Below are 21,230 nucleotides of genomic sequence, written 5' to 3'. Positions count from 1 at the left end.
AAAAGTTTCACAACACGGCCCCAACACCTCCACTTCACAGAAAGTCGATCTAGGTTTGACCTCTCAATCTCTTAATAAATGTAGTTGGCCAAATTGATGTTCCAACGGACGATATGGTGATTTGAAACGTTTAACGATATGCGGGCCACAAAATAGCGCTTGGATTTACCATAACTAGTGAGTGCCCCTTTCACTAGCTACCGCCCCCCCCCCATTCTCTCTCTCCCTCTTGGTCAACTTAGCGTTAGTCACTCTCATCAGTCAACAGCTGTGAGGTCACTCACTTAGCAGGGCGACTCTTAATCAAATCAACGGTTCTTGCATTATTTCATTCGCCTGACCCTAAAACAAGTAAGTACTCACTTTCCCTAGGAAACATTATATTGAAACAAAAAGTTAAACAGTTTTAGGCACTTAGTGAGTATAGAGACGCAGGATAGTTGACGGACTTTACAAGTGACATTAAGTGACGTCACGGATAGTGGGGTTTAGCTTGTTAGTATTAACCAATTGGTGTTAGGAATTCAATGTGACAACCTCGTATTCCCGACAGAGACTCGACCGTGACATTTATGCATTAAACTTTACTCAAGTATCTAACGGTCTAGACTTAGTCCTTCATCTTGGTATTGTGACATGCCTTATTGTTTCAGCAGCTTTAAATGCATCTACTACACCCGGCTCCTCCAGCACCAAAGCGAAATCCACCTTAACCCGCGATATATGTGGACAGGAGATAGATAGATAGATAGATAGATAGATAGATAGATAGATAGATAGATAGATAGATAGATAGATAGATAGATAGATCAAACTTGAAACAGTCAGAGACTCATTTACTGTTGAGAACCTCTCCTCAGCTCTATTCTGACGTCACGTTCGAGCCTGTTTATTTACCCTGACGAATACCTCCCACCTCGAGCCAACAACAAAACACCTTAAAGCACAAACAAAACCCTGAGTCAGTGAGTCACAGGAGTCAGGCACGAAGACAAACACAAAGCAAGACAAGACGTCGCTCTGACGTCATGACTCACCATCTCAAATTTTCACCCCGGAGCAGCCACTCCTCTGCCAACCACCACAAGATCTTAGTCCGACCTTGAATAATTGGAGCCACCACCCCTTTCCAACCTCCACCCCATATAAGACTAAGAATGGATTTAAAAAAACCCACCTGAAAAGCTGCCAGAATCTGACATACAGATAGAGAGACAGGTTTTTAAATTCATTCTTTAACCATTTTCTTAACAAATTCAAATCTTTGTGTAAACCTTAACTAAGTAAACCTTTATTGTGTAAACTTTAGTTGCGTAAATCTTTATTGCTTAATATTTACTTGCGTAAAAATGTATTAAAGTAAAGTTCCCCTTTCAGACCTTGTGGTCTATAGGACAGATGATGTAAAGGCAATCTGTTTCTGTATAACGAGGGCGTCATGTGGTCAGCACTACGACCAACCGCCTTTACTTTTCCCCATCTAGTGTTAGATACCTTTTTAGAGCTGGGTGGAACTCAGAGGCGTCCCCCTCCCTATGACTCGTAAATCAAAAATCCTAGTCTTCACCAGTATTCGAACCCGGGACCCCGGGCAGCAAAGCGCTTTATCGCTCAGCCAACGCGCCTCCAAAACAAGGGATTAAGAAATCCACCAATTTTTGGCTCACACATCTAACTCGTTAGTTGTACAGCTGCTGATAAATGATTAAATAATATACAAGTCTGTTTCGTTTCGTACACTATATCTAACATTTCAACAAAGGTTCTACAAATCTAAGCATTTGTTCACAGTGCTAATCAACTGTAATAGAACAGCTGATTTTTATATTTAAATTAAAAAAAAACAATGAGCCAGTTAATGGGTATATTGATAGGAGACATTCTGTTGTTTTTTTTTTTCAAGTAATACAGAAGAAAGCAGAGTAAGAGAAATAGAGGGAAGGAGAAAGAGAGATAGAGAGAAAGAAAGAGAGAGAGAGAAAGAGAGAGGGAAAGAGAGAAAGAGAGAGAGAAAAAGAGAGAGAAAAAGAGAGAGAAAAAGAGAGAGAAAAGAGAGAGAGAAAAAGAGAGAGAAAAAGAGAGAGAGAAAGAAAGTGAGAGAGATGTCTCCAAAGACAAAATATTATTTGAGGAACATGGCAATACGAGGCAATCATTTTTTGACTATCCTCCAAAATGTCATTATCCATAACACATTTGATCCCGAGTGTGTTGAAGACCCCATTTTGTTTCACAATGTGTGACAGTGTAACTAGTCATAACATTTTTTTCTTAGCTGGACATTAACTTTGAAACACTTTTCAATATAAGGTACATGACCGACAGCTTGAGGGCGTCGATTGGAGTGAAAACGTTTTGTGGGGGGAGGCTGGGGGGGGGGGGGGGAGACACGGTGCATTGCTTACGTTACAAACCACCACCAGCAGGACTCGCCTGTCCTCCAGGAACGTGACGTGAACAAAGGGAAACAACACCCAGAGAGAGCGTCTGGAGAGTGTAAGGCAAGACAAAGGAAGGTTGCGGCCCTTTGCTGTCTCCATGGACGCCAGCTTTTTTTTTGCCCCTGCAAGGAGTCTCATTACAATTCGCCATGGGAGGTCATTAGGATAATAGTAGCTCTCACATTATGGAAGCACATTGCAGGTTAAATAATTAGCAAAACAACGTTTATCAGAGGATCTGTGGGCGAAATAAATTAGTAAAAAACAAACTGATATTTACACATGGATGCTTTGGGGGGGCTCATGACTCACCCTTATCCCCCTTTTCTTTTCACTATATATTACATGTTTTATTTTACATGTTTCGGATGTTTTTACATATTTAAAGACATTTTCAGAAATGCCCAAACCTTCCGCAGGACGACGTGAAGGGGAGGTAGCGGGAAAGGTTTGAACCCAAGACTTTTGGGACCACTGAAAGAAAGTCCAGAGCGCATGCCACACGACCGGTCAAGCAACAAGGTTGTAGGGAACCTATGACATTTATAGCATGTACATTTAGTAACAAATCGTTGTTCATACAATTAATCTAAGCATAGAAGTGGTGGCCAGGATGGTAGAATGAATTAGCTTTTATTGGCTTGATCAAACATTTCTCTTATGTTGATCTATAAGCTGTGAATAACGACTGGGTTTGACTGAGACCAATCGTTATGAAAGACTGAACACTGACCTGCGACGTCTTAACATGTGGGCAGTGGAGACCGAGAGCTCGTGTTAAGGACTTTCTATAAGAAGGTCAGAACGCTGATCTGCGACGTGGCAACGAGCAATTGGTCTAAACTGCAAACAGGTTACGACGTCACAGCTCAGTGTTGAAACCTACTTTGATCAATTGACACGGTTTGACTAGCTACTTTAAATCCATGTCATCTAATTTGATGAGCGCTACGTCGGTTACGCTGACCACACGACGACAAACGGATGACCGGTGTTTTCTTTCCTTTCTTCAAATCTTGAAGTACATTTTCAGTTAATATCATCTCAGACAAGAACAACATACGTCATAGGTCCGGCGGCATAGCTAGGAATTCGCCATCATTTGGGGGCCCTTGTGACTTGACCTCTTTGGGGGCCCCTGCATTTTGCGTAATATTTAATATTTCTTAAAACACTTATTTGGGGGCCCCCTACAAGTAGGGGCACGAGTATTTTCAAATACTCCCCCCCCCACCTCTGCATAAGTCACAAAAAAACAAAACATACTTCCAGGACATCTTTGAATATGTGTATGCGTGGAACAACGCAGAATATAAATAGAACAATAATTTAAGCACTTCCAAAAAATAACAGGGAAGTATTGCCAGGAAAACTGATTATAAAAAGCTTAACTAAAAAATTGTTTTTAATTAAAGATAATTGATAATTAATTGTTATTTTAGGTCTAGGAAGGACCACCTAGTCCGAAACTAAATCACAATGACTTGAAAATGAATAGCAGATGGTATTTCAATGCATAAATTACACCAGGGCGGCGTGACCATGTTGACCCACCAGTCACCAGGGAGGTTCTGGATGGGAAAAGAGTGGTGGGGGTGTGTGATTAGGGTAGAGAACTAACTAGGTTATTTCTAGCAGAACAGTGCAGTCTCTTCGACTACAAGTAGCGGGCATACTCGACATTGGAAGGTGGTGAAGCTATTGCCCTCAGCCGCACACAACCATCTCTCACACAGTGTCACACACGATCTCACACACAAAAGCTCTCACTCAAACCCAAGTAGTCTGCGTTAATAACGTTTTATCTAGCGCTCTTCCATGCTGCTAAAGCTTAACTCAGTTCCTATAAAAAACTAATCTGGAAATATATTTTTCTATTTTCGAAGGGATTCGAACTCTAGACCCTCATTTTGGTAGCTAAATGCCTTATGCTTAATAAGATACACGTTAAATGGATGACATGTTTTAACGAGTCTGTTACGATGAAGTGCATGAAGTGCAATAGAACAAAACCATTTCATTTTCAATAAGTATATAATTGATTATATTTCACGGACGTATAGATTCTAAAAATAAATCAAAAATGTAAAATACTGTTCTAAAAACATCCATAATTCTCAAATATATTAATTTTATAATGTTTGTCTTTTTTAATGTGTTTAAAAGGAGTTTTTTTCTGTTCAAAATGAGTGGAAATAAAATTAAAAATATAAGAAGATAGCGTCTCATGGAAGATAACAAGGATAAAAGAAGTAACAGTTTTATTTTATCAGTTGCGTCCCTTGAACTAAATTTAAAAAAAAAAAAAATTTAAAAAAATAAAACAATTTAGTTGTTATGTGTTGTGGACTGTGCCACAAACTTATAGTTATTAGAATCAAAGTTTGCTGTAGTAGTGTAGTTTATTTATGTGAAAAGCACAGAACAGCAATTTCCCAATTTCACTGTATAGATTTCGTTACATTAAATATTGGAAATATGACAACAACTTTCGAGCTAATAGTGGATGTTATAAAATGTTATTTCATTGTTAACCTCTAGTGATGGGCAAAAGTCGACTTAAAAGTTGCCAACTTTTAGTTTAACTAAAAAAAATTAGTTAAGGCCAAAGTTTAATTTAAAAAAAAAGTTTAGTTAAAATCCTAGTTTAATTTTTTTTTTTTAGTTACAAACTAAAAAGTTTAATTACAAATTTTACAAACTTTTTAAATATACATACCAGTAAATATTTAGATCTATGTAATTTGGAGAATATATATGGTGAATAATAGAGAGGAGAATAAACTAGAGGGTGCACAGGTCAGTAGAAAGCCTTTTGACCTTTACCCTATAATGGTCGCTATTCCCGCCAATTCAAGGTATTTGAAAGGCGAGAAAAATAAACGTGTTCATTATATTTCTAGCAAGTTTCGCTCCTTGATAAATCCTGATAATTCCTTGCTTCTATAGATCTACATTTTGCTGCTTTTTATTAAACACCAGTGTGTTCCTGCAAAGAATTTTGCTTAACTATAGATCTAAAAGAAATGTCGACTCTTTTAATTTTAAAACTTTTTACTAGATCAAGATAGATCTAGAGCAGCGGTTCTTAACCTTTTAAGTTCAGCGACCCCTTTTTGCAATCCACCACTTTGCTGCGACCCCCCCCCCACCCCGCACACATACAGCAATAGAAGAACTCTTAGTAGTCTTAGTCTTAGATCTAGATGTAAATTTAAAATGATAAGTCAATAATATAGATCTAGATCTATTAATTGAAATCATCTATATTACTTTACTTTATTAGACTAGATACTAGATCTATTAGTTTAGAGATTCTACTATTCTAGAATTAGAGTCTAGATTAGATCTAGATTACTTATTATAGGCTACTAAGACCTAAGATGCATAGATGATAGATCTATAATGACTATAATACTAATAATAGTCGTCACTATACTATATCTAATACTAATACTAAATTAACTAAATCTAGACTAGATCTACATCTACTTCTATTATAATTGTACTTATCTTATAGTTAGAATCTTAGATCTATATCTACTTAAATTAATTAAGTTAAATCTACTATCTAGATCTATTAGATCTAGATCTAGTATTATTTAGTAGTACTAGAGTATATAGATCTAAATACCTTTATCTAGTTATAATCATAATTATAATAATCTAAAATCATTAGATCTACAGTTAGTAAGATATCTTAGAATATCTACTAGACTCTATCTAGATTTTAGATCTAGTACTTAGTAGTAGTTGTGACGATACGAAACTTGCATGCAAAAGTTCATTTGAGTTTTTCCCAGCAAACCGTGAGAAACTTTAATTTTTAACTTAAACAATTATTTTCTTGTCCACCCATAACTAATTTCTTGTAGGATTTATCCCCCCTCGCACGTTTCTCACGGGACGAATCTCGACGTAAAACATTAACTAGCTTCTCTAGGGCTAACTTTTAATTTTGACCGCTGGACAGGTGACCCACACACACAATATTCGCTTCACCTGCGCTACGCGCTGCGGACTAATAACTTTTCACACCTATTTCTCCCCCCCTCCCCCCCCCCCCCCCCCGCAGAATACGCATCGCTCTAAGAATAGCGTTGCAATCGGGCTGGACAGATACATATTCGCTTAAGACTTTACTCCCACGGTAGGCAACGAATATTGACCATAAATCTGACCTGACGCCTGACATCTCCGGTACATCGATACATGTGAGAAAATCAGTTAGCTTTCTTCCCCACCCGGTAAACGAAAAGTCCCATCTATATATATATAGAGAGACCCAAACATTCTAAGTTAGGCCCGCTAGGATTCATACAGTCTCCTCTGTTAGGAAGTTTAGTTGTGAGGTTTCATTAGGGACAAACGGCCTGATTGCTACCCCTGATTGCTACCCCTGATTGCTACCCCTGGTTACTACACACGATTGCTACAACTACCAGATCTCCATAGAAAGCTGAAACCGAGGCAGACCACACCAGATACACCCCCCCCCCCCCAATTACATACCTGTTAGCAAGAAGGCATTGCCTACTGTCCTTGGCCCTAACATATTGCCCAGTGTCCACAGTGCCCTATACTGCCCAGTATCATCTGCCCAGTACCCGGCCCAAACTGTCCACTGCCCAATAGTTATTGCCTAATGCCGACAGACTAGAGCAACCTTCGCAGCAGAAGATAAACTGGTGTTGCGTTAGCACGGCTCTCTACGAGTTAGAGATCACAGCTGGGAGATCGTCCCACTACAACTTAGTCTGCAGCACCAACCATCTCTATTGCTAAACAGGCAGCGGCCTCACCCTAGAGCCAGTTTGCCTAAAGCAAAGAGAACATCTCGAGCCGACGTCCTAAGACAGAGCCGGATGACTCATCCTTCTGAGTGCCAGTCCTACGACCGCCAGAAGACGACCCACGGGCTAGCAGATAAGAAAAATAAGTAGCAGACATAGGAACATTCTTCTCCTCCAATCACTCAATAATTAGCAATCCATGATGAGCAGTTATTTTAGATATTAGCACCTTTACTTCTTTTATTTTCTTAATTATAATTTTATTTGATCACTTTCCTTTGTAAACTTTCATTCATTAAATTATTCTTATTTATGAACTTATAATATTGGTCTGTTCTTACTGTTAGTTGCGGTGTGCCTGTACAAAATCTTATATGTGAGCGGGATAAAATTAATAAAATTTCCCCTAGACATAAAGAAACAAGCCAAATAATAACTAAATAACATCTCGTCACATATAAATGTGGTCCCGTCCGGGGATCTGAAACTAGAATCCTTTATTAGACAGGCACAGGCATACAGCAGTAGAACTTTCCTATATCTAATATACTTTCATTATCTTAAAGTAACGGATTGCAAACGGAGTGATGAGTGTTGCTAGAGTCTTTATTTTATATCTATTTTACTTTAGATGTTATCACGTATTAACTTAGTATAATATTATTATTTGTGGTTATTTTAAGTTGCATCACTGTACTTAATATTGTATTATTATCACGGGCAACGTGGTTGTTTCATACGGGCTTCATAGAACGCTCTTACTTCAGTAATATCCCTCCTTGTAGTCTTATTAGTTTCCCATTTTATTTCTCTCATACATAAATAATGGCCAGCAATACAAGATCCAAGACTGACTCTGACAGAAAACTCAAAATACAAGAGTTGACAGAGACAGCGGCATTGTTAGAATTAGAAGGGAAAGATCGCTCTGACTACATCCGACAAAAGTTGGATGAGTGGGAATTAGAGGAGAGGGTAGCCCGGGAACGGGAATTTGAGTTAGCAAGAGATAAAGAAAAACATGAGCACGAGTTAGCCATGGAGCGGGAGAGACAGGCAACTGAGAGAGCTAGAATAGTTCAAGAGAATGAGACGGCTCGCACAGTCGCTGATTCTCAGCCTGCTAGCCCAGCTTCCAGCCAAGGGTCCTCAAATAACTCACCCAACATCCCCTTCGAGCCCTTCGATGAGAAGAGCGAAAGTGTTGAAGTTTATTTAACACGATTTGAAGAGGTGGCACGCTATTATAGCTTGCCCAAGGATAGGTGGTGTTTTAGACTAGCTCAATGCCTTAGAGGCAAAGCTTATGAGGCTTACACAAAGCTCCCCTCATACCAACGGGAGGACTTTGAAGCCCTAAAAGAGGCACTATTGGTTCAATTTGAGCTAACCTCTGATTCATACCATAAGAAGTTTCGAGGGTCCCGCCTTGAGCGCAAAGAAACGTATGTCAATCTTTGCGACAGGCTGGACAAATACCTCGGAAAATGGCTAGCCCTAAGCAAAATGCCCGAAACGTTTGAAGGTCTTAGAAACCTTATTCTGACTGAGCAGCTTCGAGACTGCCTAACGCAGGAAACTCGAATATATGTCAATGAGCAACAGGTGATTGACCCTTCTGACATTGCAATTGCTGCAGACCGATATTTAGCTGCCAGACGTGACACTAAGACAAAGACGGAAGACTCAAAGCCCCAAGCAAGCACAAATAAAGCTAACTCCCACCAAGGGAAAAACAATCCACCCAACCACAAAAACAACCAGGCCGTTCATCCTCGCCCCAATACCCCGAACCCTGCTAATTATAGATCTTCTCACCCGCCCCCTAAACAATGGTGTAATTTCCATAAAATTAACTCGCACGACACTAAAGACTGTCGGAGCAGAGGTAAGCCCACCCATACTCTAAATAGTATACGCAATCCTGCACCGAGTGATGCTGAAGCCCTCGTCTTGGCCGCAGTAAGCGCTCAGTCAGGTGAGTCTCCTCATCCCCCAAGTGTCGAAAAGGCGCTGGTCAACGGGAGAGCTGTGACTTGTCTCAACGACACAGGTTGCTTGGTGGAAGCTGTAGTTCGGGAGTCATTGGTAAGCCCGAGTGACTACATCGAGGAGACTACCCAAATCCAAACAGTTGATTTGGAGAGTCCGCCCAAGACTCTACCTATGGCTCTCATAAATGTAGAGTCAAAATATGTCCGCGGTCGCATCAAAGCGATTGTGATGAAATCCCCAGCCTATGATCTCATATTAGGCTGCCGATACGTGTTTCTAGGAACACCACCATACCCCAGCGTCTCTGCACCTGTTCTCACCAGATCACAGGTACAAGTGGAAGAATCTGACTCCCTCAAAGTCAATACCATTCCCACTGAGATTAGGGAAGCTCAGAAGCAAGACCCCTCGCTTCAAAAATATCTTAGGTTCGCCCAAGAAGGTGAACCCGCCCTTGGCAAGGTACAATTCTTCTTTAAAACAGGGCTACTATATCGACGAGGTAAAGAACCAGATGCCTGCAACCAGCTGGTTGTGCCCAAACCGTACAGGGAGCAGGTTATGCAAACAGGTCATGCCTCCTCTTTAAGTGCCCATCAAGGTCAGAGCTCGACCCTCAACAGGATCCGATTCCATTACTTCTGGCCTGGCATGACCGAAAACATCAAACGATATGTCGCCTCATGTCCACAGTGCCAAAAGTTGTCACCAAAGAATCGCATTCCGCCCGTTCCTCTGGGAAAAACCCCTTTGATCGAAACTCCGTTTAAACGAGTATCTGTGGACATACTTGGTCCCCTACCCCGCACGAAGAAAAGAAACGCCTACATTCTTTGTGTCATATGTCAAGCATCAAGATGGCCAGAGGCCGCCCCTTTGTCAAGCATAGACTCTAAACATGTGGCTGAAGCTCTGTTCAATATGTTCACTCGGATAGGCTTTCCCGAAGAGATATTAACAGACAATGGTTCTCAGTTCACAGGGAAGTTAATGAAGGAGGTGTATGCTCTCTTTAATGCAAAACATCTCCGGTCTTCGGTATACCACCCCCAAGCAAATGGTCTTGTAGAACGGTTCAATCACACTTTGGTAACGATGCTTAAACGTCTCATCGATGATAAACCAGAAGAGTGGGACAATTACCTACCTGCTGCTTTATTCGCATACCGAGAGGTACCTCACGCCAGTCTAGGGTATTCGCCATACCAGATCATCTTTGGATCTCATCCCCGTGGCCCACTAGAAATCCTAAAACAAACTTGGACCAAAGATCAACTCAACGATGAAGTCAAAACGGTGTCCAAATATGTGAAGGACCTCCAAGAAAGGCTACAAGACATACGGTCCCTGGCTAGAAGCAAACTCATCAAGGCACGTAAGAGACAAGAGAAATACTACAACAGGAGGGCTAAAGAACGGTCACTCAACGTCGGAGATAAGGTTCTCTTGTTACTGCCCAAGAACACAAACAAGTTACAGATTTGTTGGCAAGGCCCATTCGAGGTGCTGAAAAAGGTATCACCCACTAACTACGTCATTAAAGTCGGTCGCAAGGAGAAGTCTTATCACGTGAACCTCCTCAAGCACTACTTAGAGAGGCCTTCACAAGCGGACCCTCCCCGAGACTTGATGGCTATAGCGGTGGCAGAGGATGTGAAAGAACCCAAAGACCTAGTGGAGTACCCCCTCCATGCAGTGGAGACACACGAGAACGTCACCATTAGTCCACAGCTAGACGCCGAGCAAACGGCCGAGGTCAAATCTATACTGGGGGAGTTCCATGACGTCTTGTCGGATAAGCCTGGCAGAACATCGCTTGAGCGGTTTTCGATGAAGCTGTTAAGTGCTGAGCCCATAAAAGTAAAGGCCTACCCTTTACCTCACGCAAAAGCTGAGGTCATCAAACAAGAGGTGGAAGAGCTTCTAAAAGCTGGAATTATAGCGCCTTCGGTCTCTCCATACAACGCTCCAGTGGTGCTAGTTCGGAAGCCAGATGGAGGCCATCGCATGTGCATTGATTTTCGACGCCTCAATGCAGTGGCTGAATTCCAAGCGGAGCCTCTTCCAGACCCAGCCACAATTTTTGCCAACTTAAGTCACGCTAGGTATTTTAGCAAATTTGACTTAAGCCGAGGGTACTATCAAATAGAAGTTGAGCCAGAATGCAGACCTTTGTTAGCTTTTAGCACCCCACAAGGGCACTATGAATTTCAAACGGTCCCCTTTGGTCTGAATAACTCGTCTAGCGTGTTCACGCGCATGATGAGAAAGCTATTAGCTCCCATCGAAAGTCCAGGCATCCAAAATTTCATAGATGATATTCTGATCGCCACGGAGACCTGGTCCGAACACATAGCTCTCATCTCCTCCCTCTTGCTAAGGCTCCGCGAGACGGGTCTAACTGCTCGGCCCTCCAAATGTCTCATCGGTTTCACAAGACTCAAGTTCTTAGGCCATGTCATTCAAGAAAACCAGCTCATGCCAGACGAAGAAAAGGTTGCTCAATTACTCGAGGCTCCCAGGCCGATCACAAAAACCGGAGTGAGATCATTCCTCGGGATGTGTGGTTACTATCAAAAATTCATCCCACACTTCAACTCTATCGCTGCCCCACTGTCAGATCTAACAAAAAAGGATCGACCAGACAAGGTGACATGGAATGAGAAATGTGAGCTCGCATTCCAACGACTCAAGGAATGCCTCACTTCATCACCAGTGCTCAAGCTACCTGACCTATCCCGCACTTTCGTGTTGAGGACAGACGCCAGTGGCTCTGGCCTGGGCGCAGTTCTGATGCAAACTGCCGAAGGATCCGGTGACACACTTTTTCCAGTAGCTTATGCAAGCCGTAAGCTGAACCAGGCAGAATCCAACTACGCCACAATAGAGCTAGAATGCCTGGCACTGGTGTGGGCGATAGAGAAATTCCAGGCATTCTTATATGGAAAGCACTTCACTCTGCAAACTGACCATAAGCCGTTATCTTACTTATCCTCCAGCAAGCACCTAAATGCCAGACTTATGAGATGGTCTTTGCTATTGCAACCGTACTCCTTCCAGGTTGAACATGTTCCTGGAAATGAAAATGCAGCGTCTGATTTCCTCAGTCGGCACTGCGTTCTTGAGCCCACAGGCCTCAATGGGTACCACCCCTCAGTAAATTTAAACAATTAGATTAGGCAACAAAAGTATTAGTATTCTGCGAATACTTTTTAAGTGGGTGGGTATGTGACGATACGAAACTTGCATGCAAAAGTTCATTTGAGTTTTTCCCAGCAAACCGTGAGAAACTTTAATTTTTAACTTAAACAATTATTTTCTTGTCCACCCATAACTAATTTCTTGTAGGATTTATCCCCCCTCGCACGTTTCTCACGGGACGAATCTCGACGTAAAACATTAACTAGCTTCTCTAGGGCTAACTTTTAATTTTGACCGCTGGACAGGTGACCCACACACACAATATTCGCTTCACCTGCGCTACGCGCTGCGGACTAATAACTTTTCACACCTATTTCTCCCCCCCTCCCCCCCCCCCCCCCCGCAGAATACGCATCGCTCTAAGAATAGCGTTGCAATCGGGCTGGACAGATACATATTCGCTTAAGACTTTACTCCCACGGTAGGCAACGAATATTGACCATAAATCTGACCTGACGCCTGACATCTCCGGTACATCGATACATGTGAGAAAATCAGTTAGCTTTCTTCCCCACCCGGTAAACGAAAAGTCCCATCTATATATATATAGAGAGACCCAAACATTCTAAGTTAGGCCCGCTAGGATTCATACAGTCTCCTCTGTTAGGAAGTTTAGTTGTGAGGTTTCATTAGGGACAAACGGCCTGATTGCTACCCCTGATTGCTACCCCTGATTGCTACCCCTGGTTACTACACACGATTGCTACAACTACCAGATCTCCATAGAAAGCTGAAACCGAGGCAGACCACACCAGATACACCCCCCCCCCCCCCAATTACATACCTGTTAGCAAGAAGGCATTGCCTACTGTCCTTGGCCCTAACATATTGCCCAGTGTCCACAGTGCCCTATACTGCCCAGTATCATCTGCCCAGTACCCGGCCCAAACTGTCCACTGCCCAATAGTTATTGCCTAATGCCGACAGACTAGAGCAACCTTCGCAGCAGAAGATAAACTGGTGTTGCGTTAGCACGGCTCTCTACGAGTTAGAGATCACAGCTGGGAGATCGTCCCACTACAACTTAGTCTGCAGCACCAACCATCTCTATTGCTAAACAGGCAGCGGCCTCACCCTAGAGCCAGTTTGCCTAAAGCAAAGAGAACATCTCGAGCCGACGTCCTAAGACAGAGCCGGATGACTCATCCTTCTGAGTGCCAGTCCTACGACCGCCAGAAGACGACCCACGGGCTAGCAGATAAGAAAAATAAGTAGCAGACATAGGAACATTCTTCTCCTCCAATCACTCAATAATTAGCAATCCATGATGAGCAGTTATTTTAGATATTAGCACCTTTACTTCTTTTATTTTCTTAATTATAATTTTATTTGATCACTTTCCTTTGTAAACTTTCATTCATTAAATTATTCTTATTTATGAACTTATAATATTGGTCTGTTCTTACTGTTAGTTGCGGTGTGCCTGTACAAAATCTTATATGTGAGCGGGATAAAATTAATAAAATTTCCCCTAGACATAAAGAAACAAGCCAAATAATAACTAAATAACATCTCGTCACAGTAGTAGTGGTAACTAGTATTTCTTAGATTATTTTTAGAGTAAAATATTAATTATTTGATCAAGGTCTAGTAGCTAGATATAATTCTAGATCCAGATTATATTTCTGATCATTTCGTTTGTACAAGATATTAGATCCAGAATATTCTAGAATCTAGAGTTAGTTAGAGAGTCAACATGCAGTTTTATCATTACTTCTAAAGGTAACTTTTGTTAGAACTTGGACAATTACTTCTAATTTCTTTCTATAATAGTATCATTCTAGTGATTCTATTAAGATCTACATCTATCCCATAAAGACATTTAAATCTTTTTTCATGTGCACAAATAAATGTTTATTACATTTTGCTAAAGAGATTGGTTGTGCTTTATATTTTTCATGTTTGGCTGTTTCGTCCTTAAAAAAGGTCAAAATAGTTAGTAAAAGTTTAACTATAGTTTCTTAGTTTAGTTTAATTAATTTTTTCAATTTGTGATTAACTAAAAGTTTAATTACTTTTTTTAGTTCAAACTTAGTTTTAGTTTAACTAAAAAAATTTAGTTTAGTTCCCATCACTATTAACCTCAAATGGTTATATCTGACAAGAAATAACAGTTGTAAATACTCAATTATTTTGTTTACATTGTTCCTCCACGAGCACTATGGGTATCTTCGTATTATTTATTATTTCAAGCGCTCAGAAATACTCTTTCCTCTTTTTTTCCTTTTCCTTCCTAACCCTCTTTCCATCTCACTCTCACACACACTCTCTCACTCTCTTACTCTATCCCTCCCTGCCTTTCTCTTTCTCTCACTCTTTCACGTGAGCAGTCATATGTATACTCCAAATTTGTGTCACAAAGGTGCCGGTATCTCTTATGAAGGTGAGATAGAAAGTGGTTGAACGGCCACTGTGAGGTCTGAAATGTCGTAGTTATTATTTTTTTTTTTTAGGAAACCTCCAAGCAGTGGACACCAGGTAGAAAGTAGCTGCTGGAGACAGATTACTAAAAAAAAAAAACCCAACATCCTGCCGCCCAATGGGTTGAACTACGCGGGGAGGATCTAAGTTCCTATCAGAACAGGTTCGGGAAAACGCGTAAACCCTTATGTAAACAAGATTAAGGTTCTTGAGAGACCCCGGATGTTTGTTTTAAATAAAGATGCAATGAGTTAAGAAACCCTGACAACAGTTCCACACAATGCCGTGAGGTTAAAACTACAAAATAAACAAGGTACTTACTGACTGCTTCTATCACCTCGGCCAGCAACACACCGTCCGCCACATCATTCTGTAGGTCAACGATATGCCGCTTGTTGCGGGCCTTGTCCAGGTAGTGATTGGCCCAGTCCGTGTAGATCTGAGGAGGAGAACAACTAAATGTGAGACAGTGGGAAATAAAAACATTTAATAGCAGGCAACATTTATAGTTTGTGTTACACGTTGTATAATCAAAATCACTGTTATCAAAGTCCGTAACTTCGCCTTAGTATAATGAAGGGCCCTGGTTGGGGGAGGTCTAACGGGGATATCGCTCCTGGACCTGCATTAGAGAGGGGGACCCAAACGATGAGCAAAAACTTTCAACGGGTCAGCAACTTTCAATTTTTTTGTAATTGTTATTTGTTATCTATTAATATTTTTACCATTTACTTTTAGTCTTTCAGTCTTACGGTCGTGGTTAAGTGTCCGCTTGTAGCGTGATCGTAATATAGAAATAAACTCCGGATTCACGACATTTAGTAAACATCGGGCCTAACCCTCTACAAACTCAAAAATATACTTTTTTTTGTGCTAAATATGCCAATTAAATTTTTTAAAGTCTTGGCTTATTACTTTCTTCTAAAATATGGCATACCTTCAGCTATAATAATTATTATTAATACGTGAATTTTTGCAGCTTTCGAAAACGTGTAAATGGATAAACAAAATCACCCCCAAGGAGTCCAGGTACTTAGATCCGGCCCTTGTATAATGCTTAGAAAGGAATAATTTAAGTTTTTTTTTTATTTCGCTATATTTCGGTTGTAAAATTTTCCTATTGTTTTGAATACATACTAATGTTTTTTTTTTGTTTTAGTTCACAGATCTACGAATAGATAGGTAGATAGATAGATAGATAGATAGATAGATAGATAGATAGATAGATAGATAGATAGATAGATAGATAGATAGATAGATAGATAGATAGATAAATATGAAGGATGAAAATTATACATAAGTATTGACAACAATTGACAGTAGACTAAACAGCAATAAATGTTTATAATTTCTCGTGTCAATTCTTGATACATTCTAGTTTTTTTGTTTCAAGTATCCATTTTCTTGAAATTTCTTCTTGTATTTTCACTCCCCCCGGCCCCCTGCCGCTTGTCTATCTAAAGATCATGTCCCTAAGTCTTCCCCTCAGCAGACTTCTGCACGGTACCACATGCGCCTTATACAAACAGAGCCTGGCTCGACTTAAACATTCCCTCTCTCCAGCACACACGCACGCGCGCACGCACAAAGAGATATAATACGTGCACGCTGCAGCACCCCCCCCCCTCTTTCTGTGCACCCTTCCTCTTTCTCCCCCCCCCAAACTAATACACAGTAGGCCTGTAAGTCCATACCTTTGTGTGTACCAGTGTAGATACACTTATGTAACTTATATAAAAATACACAGGAAGACAAAACGGTAAGGGTATGTTATCATTCTACACTATAAGACAGTTTTATATTAATAATGTTTTTTATTTTATAGTTTTTCTAGAATCCTTATAGCTACCAAAAACAAAAGGCCTGAATCAGTCATGAAAACCAAAGGCGTTGATATATTTGTCTCCAATTAACATGTACCTTTGGTAATCGGAAAAGCCTTATGACGTAATTATCTTTTCCTTCGAAGTAACGTCATCAATTCATAAGATAAGATTCGCATTATAAGATTTTCATTAACATCACCGACATTCTCCACTTATACAACACGTTTTGCCCTTGACAGACAAAACAGACAAACAACCAAAAAAAATAAAATATCACCAAAGAGTAAGCTAAGATGAAATAAATCTAAAGTGAGCAGACGACAAGTGTGTGCTCACCCCCCCCCCCTTTTTTCCAACACTCGGCCTCTTAAGTATTCTTTACAAGGTCAGCATCAAGGTCAAATGAAAGAAGGAGAAAAAAAAACTGTCTTGCGTCACGAATAATAAGAAGGTAAAGTTTCTAAGGGAGATAAGACGTCATGAAAATACATCGACAGTCCCGGACATATCAACTCGGTAACACATTTTGATTGGAAGGAAGTGTTTCTGTAAGTGTGCCGACACTGCTACCCCCCCCCCTCCCAGTCAGTTTTATTTCTAGTTCATGTCGCAATGACCATGGAAGGAAGACGCTGACAAACAAAAACCTAGAAACCCAGACATTTTTTTTTTAAATCAGAGGTTCAACAAGAAAAACATTTTAAAAAAATACAATTAAAAAAAAAAAGCGTATTTGTATCAATAAGCTTGGATCAGTCATGTAATTACATTTTTAATAGAACAAAAAAAAAGAAAGGAGGAACGACCTAAATTTGAAACGAAACCTCAAGCCTGTTAGGCTGCTCAAGTCAACACGTTAACCACTGTGCTAATGGAGACCTAATGAATTTGGAGGATTGTGTAGTTATCTGTTGTTTCTATAGTCTCGACCTATTTATCAGGTTTGTATTCACTAAAACTCAAACGACAACCAATAATGGGGACTAATTCAGCTTATACCACCACTTCAGCCAAGTACTAATCCATTCACTTGTTTGAGATGCCAAACAAAATAATTAATTACCAATAAATAATTAACAATTAGGTTATTTTTTTTTATTGATTCTTTTGTTGTCAGGTGAAAGAAATAATTGTGCGAAATTTCAACTTGATCCAACGTTGGGTGTGGGAGAAATGACGTGCACATATTTTGGACCAGACAGACAAACAAAATAAGTTGATATACGCTTTGTGAAAACCCACCGAAATAATTCATAAGCAACATCATTCCAGAAGTACTTATCCTAGAAGACATAATTTTAGAAGTACTTATCCCAAACGTAGTCAAGTTTGAAGTAAAAATTCTAGAAGTATCCTACAAGTACTAGTTCTAAAAGAAAACATTATAGAAAGTACTCATCATAGTAGTAGGCCCACATATCCTGGAAGTACCCATCAAAGTACAAGGCCCACACTTCCTGGAAGTACTCATCCTAAAAGTTTTCATTCTAGAAGAGTTCAAGAGATCTTCTGTTCAGTGAAGTATATGTTATGTTTAAGGTTTTTTTTTTATATGACTTCTAAAATTTACTCCGCAGAATACAATACAGTCCAGACTTGCAATCAAAACTCCCAGATGGGGAGTATAAGAATTTTTTAGAGCCTAAGTAGTCCTAACTATCCTCCCCCAAAGAATGCGTTGTTCTTGAGATTTTTCAGCGTCGATGTCAATGAAGTGAAAAATAAAGTTCAAAATAAGGTCATACTTTAAAATAAGTGTTTTAATTCAAAGTATTGTGTCTGTATAAAAACTAATCTATTCCTCATGGACTGATTATCCAATCAATATTACGTAAGCTGACATATGCATGCACTAACCTCTATCACCACACAGACAGACTTGGGACAAGTCCAGACGGGATATTTTGCAGACGTCAATTCCGCGCTGTTTGGAAATGTCACAGGGGTAACGCAACTCATTTTTTTTGGCGGAATATTTGTGTGTGTGCCCTCGGCAAATGGCTCATATTTTGGTTGCTTTTTTTTTGGTTTTATGGTAGGCAAGAAGCCAAATTGTCGTGATGGCTACTGATTTTTTTACCTTTATATATATTTCTGGATTCTGTATGTCCATTTATACATCTATATTAATGTATCCATTTATATCTCTATGTATCCTATACTAATAAATAAAACAAATTGTGACATAAGTTTCTTATACAAATGAACACACTTTGACCAATCCAGACTAATCACTATAGTAGGCCTGAACATAGGCCTGTTATCATGGCAACGAGCTATTGGTCTCCACTGACCACACGTTGCCACGTCACAGGTCTGTGTTCAGGCCTACTATAACGATTGGTCTCCACTGACCACACGTTGCCACGTCACAGGTCAGTGTTCAGGACTACTCCTTGTATCATTGCAATGAGCGTAGGATACGTTAGATGTAAAGATCCTCTATTTACTCTATTTCAATGGCCGACGGATGTCATGTGGCCACCAATCGGAGGCCCTAGGCGGCTGCCTAGTTTTCCTATGCCTAAGGCAGGCCCTGATTTCACTGTCTTAAGTACAACTGGAGTTTCATAATTTCGATAAATTCCGCAACAAGGGTGTACAAAATCCTACGCACATGTGTAGTTTACATTCCCAGGCTTAAAACATTTCGCGTTGAATGATTTCACTTTTATTTTTAAAAGATAAATGAATTTTAATTTACTGTTTGTTTACTTATTTTTTTGTTTTACATGTTTCGGATGTTCCTTCACAGTTGAAGATAATTTACTTCCTAGTCCAAGCCTACCGCAGTACGATGGGGGATGGCAGCGGAAAGGGTATGAACCTGGGACCATCGAGAAGTCCGAACGACAGTTCAGCGCGCATACCGCACGACCAGGCAGCATGTATTAAGTGTCATCTATTGTGACCTATTTTCTATTTAATAAACAAAGAAAAGGGGACAATATCAGCCAGTCACGAGCCAAAGAGTGCTCTCCCATATCGATGCCATAATGAGAAACTGGTTAAGTGTCGTGGGATTGAACAGACCAGTTGGCCAAGACCCAAGAACATGATTGTTGCCACATAATAGAAAGCGATGTGTGATCAAAAAAACTAAACAACATACGAAGACCTATGGTTCGAATCAGTACATTTACAAAAAGACTTTTCAATATTGGTATTTATTATTAAAAGTAACTGGGCATGTTTAGCCTTATTTTGTTTTCTCGTAAACAATGTCAAGGACACTATACTCAAAGACCACTGTTGCCATTTCATTGATAAACATTTCTGCTACAAGGGAAAGAACTCATGTATTTGTTTTAGTACAGCGCTAAAAAGTGCGCAAGATTTATAAATACATAGCTCATCACTACTTCTTCTATTCTCTGCACTCTATACATGAAAATCTTAAATAGTCTTATTATATTCTATTAAGCAGCAAATTCTTACAATTAATTGGGGCGTAGAGGCTGAGAGGTTAAGTTCTTGAGGGTGGAGGCTTGGATATTTAATTCCGGGAGTTTTAGGACCCGAGTCCATCCAGCTCTAATGGGTACCAGAAATTAGTTGGGAAAAAGTCAAGGCTGTTGGTCGTAGTGCTGGACACATGACACCCTCGTTAACCACAGAAAAAGATGACCTTTCCATCATCTGCCTCAAGGCCTGAAACGGGTAACTCTATTTTTTACTTTACAAATAATAGCGTCACGATACTTAATGTTAACTTATGTTATCCTTACGTTATTCTTTCAATGCTCATTGATCCGGGCCACTTTAACTCTTTCTCTCCTAATTGACGAAACCATTGTTGATTTCACCACATTAAATAAACTTAATTGATTAATTTTATACACTTTATCTTGTGTTATATAAAAGAACATGTATTTAATTCTCTACCAAAATAAAAACATTTTCTAATAACAAACGACAACGCTGTTGAAGCTTAATTCAAACAGGGCAGTGAAATGGTAATGGACAAAATGAAGAATTCCTTGAAAACGTGGGGATATAATTACGGAAAAAGATAAGTCAGGACTGCTACGCCACAGAACGGACTTTCTACTAAGGCGAGCTGACATAGCACACTGCTATACGTTTTAAAGTGAAAGGGTACGAACAAAGCGATGACATTTCTGAAGTCCAATATGCGCCTACTCAAAAGAGTGGTGTAATCTAATTAAAACATAAGTTGTAAAAATAGATTTCCTCACAGGAAAGCCTCGTTTTAAAACAGAACGTTAAATAGAAGGAAAAAAAAAAGGTCCGCTAGTCTGGTTGGGAATATGCCATTTCTCCAGGAGAAAGCCAGGTGCAAGTAGGCTAGGAAGGTGAAAATGAAAGGTAGGTAAATGGATGGGCCTAGACATCAAAGGGAGGTAATCTAGGTCATGGGAAAGAACTGCTGGTAAGAATAAGTACAGTATACACACATATAGTCTGTCGAATGATAAAAGGTATGGATTAGAAGGCTAAAAAAAAATGTCACAGTTAGGTCAAATTTGAGTCACGTGTTATAAGTACTAAGAGGATCTCTTGCCCGTTCCCTTTTCACAAAGCTTACATCA

General features: G+C 40.0%; 1 protein-coding gene across 7 annotated transcripts in view; it reads right to left on the bottom strand.

Annotated features, from left to right (window-relative positions):
- LOC106061977 (neuron navigator 3-like) overlaps positions 1-21,230 on the bottom strand; it is a 474,243-nt gene that overhangs the window by 298,155 nt on the left and 154,858 nt on the right. For all 7 annotated transcript variants that reach the window (XM_056032697.1, XM_056032701.1, XM_056032698.1 and 4 more), the window contains exon 2: positions 15,173-15,290. In XM_056032697.1, the coding sequence (XP_055888672.1) occupies positions 15,173-15,290 (118 nt within the window). The remainder of the gene's footprint in view (positions 1-15,172; positions 15,291-21,230) is intronic.

This window comes from Biomphalaria glabrata, chromosome 6 (assembly GCF_947242115.1).
Source record: "Biomphalaria glabrata chromosome 6, xgBioGlab47.1, whole genome shotgun sequence".
Lineage (NCBI taxonomy): Eukaryota > Metazoa > Mollusca > Gastropoda > Planorbidae > Biomphalaria > Biomphalaria glabrata.
This window is presented reverse-complemented; position numbering and strand designations above follow the sequence as displayed.